An 8,754-nucleotide genomic window follows, 5' to 3' on the forward strand; every position below is an offset into this window, starting at 1 on the left:
GTAACCCGTTGAAATATTTGCAATCGAAAAACGAGTACAAATTTTTGTCGATGGTGGGATTCGAACCCGGCAAGACTCGGAGACAACTGAAATAAATAAATTGAGGAAGTTTTATTTTTATTTTGTTGATGGGGAAGTAAAAATTATAGAAATTCTCAGCCTTTTCAATGAATAATATCACCTGACATATTTGTGCTTGCCTGGAGACTGGGTCAGTTTGATTAGAACTGATGGTCTAAGCTACAAGGTCATATGGGGTTAAAGCTCCCCTTATCATTTTACTGATATGGACCAATTACGTATTGATTAACATCAGAGGAAAAGCAATTTAGCAATACTGTAATAGGAACATTTAGGTCTAGGCCATGCTCTAAATATAAAGAGCCCAATAAGTACATACTATCAACTTACAGATGTGAAATTTTGATTGGACAATTTCTGTGGATAAGGAAAGTTGTGTGATGTTCACACCAGATTTTTGTATATGTAGACAATCAAGTAGGTAGTCAGGAAGGTACATAGGTACTGGGGCCTACCAGGCCTTGACCACTACTCTACCGAGATCTAAAAATCTAGTACTGTAACAAGTAGTGCGTACATGGATCATCCGATCTATTCAACCAAGTTATGTCACCACTCGACGTAGCTACTCAATAATTGTCCTCACAAGTCCAAGTGCACCCCGAACTCCAAGAGGCGGAAAAACTTCGACCCCGCCGGGAATTGAACCCGAGACCTCCGGCGTGCAATGCCTACCTCGGTGGTGTAGTGGTCAAGGCGTTCGCCTGGTAAACAGGAGGGCGTGGGTTCAATCCCAGCCGAGGTATGGAATACCTAGCTATCGATAGTTCTCCTCCTCTATCAAACCCTAGCTCTTACTAGGCGCGCTATCCTCCCAGCGAACTAGGCTAAAGTTCGTGTTGACTGAGGAGGAATCAGCTCAGGTTTATGATATTAACCTTCTGTCTAGATTCCCATTTCACAAATGTCTGTGTATATTGTTTACAGAACATAACGGCTAGGCGAAGTTTGAATTACTTCAACGTAACCAATGCCAGGGGAAAGGTCACGCGGTTCTGTTTGTTCAAACAAGCATACAAGCTGGGAGAAGACATTGTGGCAACACTGGACTTTACATCCGCAACAGTGCGATGTGTGCAGGTAAGAAAAAAGTCGTCTTATATTTCCTCTTTTTTTTTACTTTCTGTTTCTCAAAAATAAAACTAAAATAATTATCGAGGAATAATTATTTAATTAAGAATCTTCAAGAAATAAAATTAAAATACAATTGAGATTCGACTATCAACAAAATATTTGGTGAGCTTTCGAGAATACTCAGATTCTCATCATCAGACCAATAACGCGAGAGAGGTGTCTGGTCTGCTCCAGCACTTCAACTCCAGCGCTCGTAGAGTAAACACCTCTCTCGCGTTATTGGTCTGATGATGAGAATCTGAGTATTCTCGAAAGCTCACCAAATATTTTGTTGATAGTCGAATCTCAATTGTCTTTTTAATTTCCATTTCTCCTTTTATCGTGAAAACAGCAAATTTTCAAAGGACCTAAAATTGGGAACGAACTTTTGCGTGATGATTGGCTATTTCCTTTTAAATAGGAAGTCCAGTCCGTAGGTATGTAGTTCCTCTAGCGCTAGCGACTTTTAATAAGAGATTTTTCCATTTCTTTCGTCTTTGAGAAATGTTTGATTTCGGAAAGGACTGAAAGGAGTCGGCAAGGAAAAAAATGCAGACATTGCATTGTCTGTTGTGTTCAGTTCACAGTAACTCTACAGAGTGAGGAGAAGATTCCCGGCCGAGATGAGAAGTCTATCGAATCTTTCAACAACTTTCACGAGTATTGTCTCAACATGAAGCAATGTTTTATTAATCTCCCCATCCCCCTCCATGTAACACCTGCGTTTACAACATCCATTGGTAAATAAACAATATTAGTACCTACTTCAACTTAACACTAAAAATCGTTCACATATAAATGACCAATTAGATCCGAAATCGAAAGAGCAAATTCATCTCATGTTTTAAACGTCAAATTTCGTAAAAAAAAACTCCGTAATTTATTGGGAACCAATGGCTTTCTTTGAAAGAGCCCCAATAGGACAGGGTCTCTGGAGGTCCAACCCCACCCCAAAAGGTAACGAGAAATGAGAATACACAGGTATCTCTTTTTTTTATGCCTCTGTCTACACTCACAACACAAATGATAGATGATGTACCTACATAAGTGTTGGAGCAATGATTGACAGGAATATTTGCGTGGGTGCAATGAGGATGAGAAACCTCAGAAAAGAATTACCTCAGATTTATTTATTCATTTATTTTTACTTTCTATTACTACAGTATAGCGAGCTATACTAGTAATGAAAGTATTGCAATCGGTCCATTTTTTTTTTTTTTTTTTTTTTTTTGCCCACTACTGATCCTTTGAACGAAAACAAGTACAGTATAGAAGTATAGTATGTATCCGGCCCTGCCCACTACTGATCCTTTGAACGAAAACAAGTACAGTATAGAAGTATAGTATGTATCCGGCCCTGCCCACTACTGATCCTTTGAACGAAAACAAGTACAGTATAGAAGTATACTAAGTATAGTATGTATCCGGCCCTGCCCACTACTGATCCTTTGAACGAAAACAAGTACAGTATAGAAGTATACTAAGTATAGTATGTATCCGGCCCTGCCCACTACTGATCCTTTGAACGAAAACAAGTACAGTATAGAAGTATACTAAGTATAGTATGTATCCGGCCCTGCCCACTACTGATCCTTTGAACGAAAACAAGTACAGTATAGAAGTATACTAAGTATAGTATGTATCCGGCCCTGCCCACTACTGATCCTTTGAACGAAAACAAGTACAGTATAGTATGTATCGGCTGGCTTTCTCTAATCCTGCCCTTTCGATTTCGGGACGATAGCGCTAGAAAGTCTCGCACAATTTATGTGCAGTTGTACAGTATTCCGTATGTAATCTTGTAAAATATGTATAGCTACCTAATTAACGAAAATAAATAAAAATCAACTTTGTAAATTATAACATTCACAGTTTATTTACTGAATTCTGTTTTATTTTAGCTGAATTTTGAGTCTCTTTTTGAATTTATTGGGCGAAATAATTAAGTACAAACGAAATATAACAATGGCACAAATCAAAGATAACATAACTTCATATTTTCACTACAGTTCTAGACAGGCGGGGGTATGAAAGCAAAAAGAAGGAAAGGAGAAATCTTGATTGAATTTAAATTTCAATGTGAGTAGCCTTTTTTACACTACATTTAAACGTTGCAATTTTATTGTGAAATAAGTAGTATGGAATTTACAATTTTCACAAGCAAGGGAGGAAGGGAAAAAGTTTTTTTTTTTTTTAAATTCTACTCATAGTTTTTCTTTCTACTAGCAAATAATGACGTGCGAAGCACAAATTTGTAATTTATAACTACTGGGATATAGGAACACAAAAGAGGAACCAAATAGAGAGAAGAAAAGATACCTACATAAATAAAGATTCTACAACCAATTGCTACTTAATCTACAAACGCTGAGAGTCTCATGTTGACTTTACAAACTTTATGTTAGTCCATTTATGGACGTTAAGCCAAAAGGACTGACATAAAGTTAGATCCAGGGGTGAGTTAATTTGAGTCAACATTATAAAGCTAAAGGTCAAACCAACCAGCTTGTTAGCAGTTGACATAATGAATAACTCCACGAAAAGATCAATTTTCTAAATTGATCTTTTTTTACTAGTGATCTTTATCGAAACATAGTTCCATATTTGGGTTAAGTTGATTTGTTTTAACACTCCTATAATTTTTCAGGGTCAAGATTTAAGAAGATATAAATGAACAATTTTATTGATTCTGTTGACTACCCACCATGCTGTGCTGAAATAACATAAAAGATCAATTTTCTAAATTGATCTTTTTTTACTAGTGATCTTTATCAAAATATAGTTTCATATTTGGGTTAAGTTGATTTGTTTTAAATTTAATTTTTCAGGGTCAAGATTTAAGAAGATATAAATGAACAATTTTATTGATTCTGTTGACTACCCACCATGCTGTGCTGAAATAACACAGCCTAGGTGATATTTTGATGATTTTCTAGACTCCAGTGTCTTTTCTACTTTGATTTGATGGCCCACAGTTTCTTGGTTCCTTCCACCACACCTCCTCCGTTGAGAATCAAATTCATTAGTCCTGCTAATGTAATGATTGATAGAATATACACAGACAGGTGAAAGATCTTTGCTAGTGCAACACCTACAACTTCAGGTCGTGCATAGTCTACAACTAAAGCTTCAATACCCCTGGAACAGAAATGGATAAGTTCATTTTTGAGGTAAAGTTTAAAGGTAACATAAGGTGTACGTTTTAATTTTAGTCTTGCTAAATTAGCCAAGATGAGGGTCCTGTTAAAAAAGAGATAGCCTTAATAATCGATTTCATTTTGGCACTTTGGACACTCTACCAGCGGTTGCAGAGCTCAATTTTTATGTGATCAGTGTCAAAAATAAATAAAAAAAAAAATGAATCCACATCTTCTCAGGTGAGAGTGTGACCCATTTTTTTTCAAACTCACCAATGGGAGTGCATCACAATAGACACAACAAGTGCGTACTCCAGAGCTACCGAGGGCACCAAGTAAGCAGCAGGGATCACTGCCAGGAGACCAGCGGATAAGAATCTTTCTATTGTCCACAAAGTAGTGTGGTCAGACTTTGAATGTACAGCAGCATCATGCTGTACTTGTGTGGTGGAAAAATGTTTGACAAGACTCGGGGACAACTGAAATAAATAAATTGAGGTATTTTTATTTTGTTGATGGGGAAGTAAAAATTATAGAAATTCTCAGCCTTTTCAATTAATAATATCACCTGACATATTTGTGCTTGCCTGAAGACTGGGTCAGTTTGATTAGAACTGATGGTCTGAGCTACAAGGACATATGGGGTTAAAGCTCCCCTTATCATTTTACTGATATGGACCAATTAAGTATTGATTAACATCAGAGGAAAAGCAATTTAGCAATAATGTAATAGGAACATCTAGGTCTAGGCCATGCTCTAAATATAAAGAGCCCAATAAGTACATACTATCAACTTACAGATGTGAAATTTTGATTGGACAATTTCTGCCGGCATTAAGATAAGGTTTTCAGAGGGAACTGTAAGAACGGAGGTCTTACCGTCCCGACATCGAAGAGAGAAGGAAAGTAGGATAGAAGAAAGCCAGCCGTTCCGAGAACGAATCACATCTGTTTAGAATAAATTTTGTCCCGGGCAGGAATCTATCCCACGACCTAGCGCTTACACAGAGTTCAGTTTATCATAGAGGAGAAGAACTATCGATAGTCGGCGCCATCGATAGTTATCGATAGTTTTCAAAAAACTATCGATAGTTTTTTTATTACATGTTTTCCTTGTTTCTAAAGGTCTTACCCCCCAAAAAGACCTAACCTAACCTAATTTAAAGAAAATTATGAACTGTACACGTACTAATTTAGGTCACAGGGTTTTATTTCAACTTTTTTTTTTTTTTTTTTTTTTTTTCACTTTACACACCCTTTGGCAAACTACCAGCTAATCTGCTCATTCCAAACCAAAGTCCACTATCATGAGCACTCATATCATTTTATTCTTTCAAAGCTGAGTGAACCCTTTGGCAAACTGCCAGCTAGCCAGGGTTATTCTTATTCCTTAATAATGTAGGTTTCTACACTTCTAAAGAGAATAAGAGATCATAAAAGGATGTATTTAGCAATTTCACAGGTGAGTTCCATTTGATACCGATAAGCTAATGAAGCATATCCTTATCTTATCAGTTGAGTGTCCTTGGAATGTGAAGGCTCACAGTATCCGGGCCAAGTCAGACTTACCTCTCAAGCTTTTGAAGCCGTTTCTGGACAGAGTGGAGAAAGCCATGGCTGATTGGAGTTCAGAACGGACGAATTCAAAGTGGAAGAAGGTCTAACTTCTTTGAACGAATCGCCCGAAAAAAAATTCAGGAATGACAGGAATCAGGAAAAAATTTGCTAAAAAATTGAAGTTTTGAAATATTTTTGAGAAAACCATTTCGCGTTTTACACTTTTTTTAAAAAATATCAACCAATGAGAAGAGAGTATTTTTGTGAACAAAATGATTTCATTGGTTGATCAGTTGTGATACGATCCTGTTGATCACAAAAGAAAAATCGACTGTGGTGTAGAATCCGCGAATTTTGAATTTAATTTTTTAGGCGCGTTGAAGAGGGAAGAAACAAGTTGAAACTTCACAGTAACTCTACAGAGTGAGGAGAAGATTCCCGGCCGAGATGAGAAGTCTATTTACTTATTGTCTGTTGTGTTCAGTTCACAGTAACTCTACAGAGTGAGGAGAAGATTCCCGGCCGAGATGAGAAGTCTATTTACTTATTGTCTGTTGTGTTCAGTTCACAGTAACTCTACAGAGTGAGGAGAAGATTCCCGGCCGAGATGAGAAGTCTATTTACTTATTGTCTGTTGTGTTCAGTTCACAGTAACTCTACAGAGTGAGGAGAAGATTCCCGGCCGAGATGAGAAGTCTATTTACTTATTGTCTGTTGTGTTCAGTTCACAGTAACTCTACAGAGTGAGGAGAAGATTCCCGGCCGAGATGAGAAGTCTATTTACTTATTGTCTGTTGTGTTCAGTTCACAGTAACTCTACAGAGTGAGGAGAAGATTCCCGGCCGAGATGAGAAGTCTATTTACTTATTGTCTGTTGTGTTCAGTTCACAGTAACTCTACAGAGTGAGGAGAAGATTCCCGGCCGAGATGAGAAGTCTATTTACTTATTGTCTGTTGTGTTCAGTTCACAGTAACTCTACAGAGTGAGGAGAAGATTCCCGGCCGAGATGAGAAGTCTATTTACTTATTGTCTGTTGTGTTCAGTTCACAGTAACTCTACAGAGTGAGGAGAAGATTCCCGGCCGAGATGAGAAGTCTATTTACTTATTGTCTGTTGTGTTCAGTTCACAGTAACTCTACAGAGTGAGGAGAAGATTCCCGGCCGAGATGAGAAGTCTATTTACTTATTGTCTGTTGTGTTCAGTTCACAGTAACTCTACAGAGTGAGGAGAAGATTCCCGGCCGAGATGAGAAGTCTATCGAATCTTTCAACAACTTTCACGAGTATTGTCTCAACATGAAGCAATGTTTTATCAATCTCCCCATCCCCCTCCATGTAACACCTGCGTTTACAACATCCATTGGTAAATAAACAATATCAGTACTTCAACTTAACACTAAAAATCGTTCACATATAATTGACCAATTAGATCCGAAAATAATAATAATAATAATAATAATAATAATAATAATACTTAATAATCCGTAATTTATTGGGAATCAATGGCTGTCTTTGAAAGAGCCCCAATCCCAAAATGTAATGAGAAATGAGAATACACAGGTATCTCTTTTTTTTATGCCTCTGTCTACACTCACAACACAAATGATAGATGATGTACCTACATAAGTGTTGGAACAATGATTGACAGGAATATTTGCGTGGGTGCAATAAGGATGAGAAACCTCAGAAAAGAATTACCTCAGGTTCATTTATTTATTTATTTTTACTTTCTATTACTACAGTATAGCGAGCTATGCTAGTAATGAAAGTATTGCAATCGGTCCATTTTTTTTGACATGGATCACATTTCTCACTACAGTAACGTAACTAACGCCTCTCGTTATCTTGTTTCAGTCTCGCTAAGATGGCGACTTCACTTCGAGTTTGTGACAAGTCTCACTGATCCCAATGACTATACAGAACCTAATGGAAATGACTATGAGTGGCGGGGACCTAACACTCTGGATATAGAAACTATGGTATGGGACCTGCCCATACAGTTGTATCCGGCCCTGCCCACTACTGATCCTTTGAACGAAAACAAGTACAGTATAGAAGTATAGTATGTATCCGGCCCTGCCCACTACTGATCCTTTGAACGAAAACAAGTACAGTATAGAAGTATACTAAGTATAGTATGTATCCGGCCCTGCCCACTACTGATCCTTTGAACGAAAACAAGTACAGTATAGTATGTATCGGCTGGCTTTCTCTAATCCTGCCCTTTCGATTTCGGGACGATAGCGCTAGAAAGTCTCGCACAATTTATGTGCAGTTGTACAGTATTCCGTATGTAATCTTGTAAAATATGTATAGCTACCTAATTAACGAAAATAAATGTAGTAACACTGTCAGCCTATAGATCTATAAAGGTCGCAGTGATAATCGCATACCATCTCTCGGAAGAGGAACAACCAGAGACAATAACAATAATAAACACTGTCAGCCTAGTTACTATGGAGGGTAGCACGCCTGTCATGTAACCGCTAGGTCGTGGGTTCAATTCCCGCCCGGGGCGAACTTTATCCTAAACAGATAAGGTTCGTTTTTCGGAACGGCTGGCTTTCTCTAATCCTGTCCTTTCGATTTCGGGACGATAGCGCTAAGAAGTCTCGCACAATTTATGTGCAGTTGTACAGTATTCCGTATGTAATCTTGTAAAATATGTATAGCTACCTAATTAACGAAAATAAATAAAATTATTGCTAAAAAAATTGAAGTTTTGAAATATTTTTGAGAAAACCATTTCGCGTTTTACACTTTTTTTTAAAAATATCAACCAATGAGAAGAGAGTATTTTTGTGAACAAAATGATTTCATTGGTTGATCAGTTGTGATACGATCCTGTTGATCACAAAAGAAAAA

At 37.4% G+C, this 8,754-nt stretch overlaps 1 protein-coding gene across 1 annotated transcript in view; it reads left to right on the top strand.

Moving 5' to 3' along the window:
* Window positions 1-8,579, top strand: part of LOC103509347 (RAB6A-GEF complex partner protein 2) — a 25,391-nt gene extending 16,812 nt beyond the window's left edge. Inside the window, 4 exon segments of the mRNA XM_026823714.1 lie at window positions 1,009-1,161; window positions 1,775-1,934; window positions 7,744-7,948; window positions 8,229-8,579. Coding sequence (XP_026679515.1) covers window positions 1,009-1,161; window positions 1,775-1,934; window positions 7,744-7,948; window positions 8,229-8,232 — 522 coding nt within the window. The 3' untranslated portion in view covers window positions 8,233-8,579.
* Window positions 8,580-8,754: the final 175 nt, after the last annotated feature.

This window comes from Diaphorina citri, unplaced genomic scaffold, assembly GCF_000475195.1.
Source record: "Diaphorina citri unplaced genomic scaffold, Diaci psyllid genome assembly version 1.1 scaffold489, whole genome shotgun sequence".
Classification (NCBI taxonomy): domain Eukaryota; kingdom Metazoa; phylum Arthropoda; class Insecta; order Hemiptera; family Psyllidae; genus Diaphorina; species Diaphorina citri.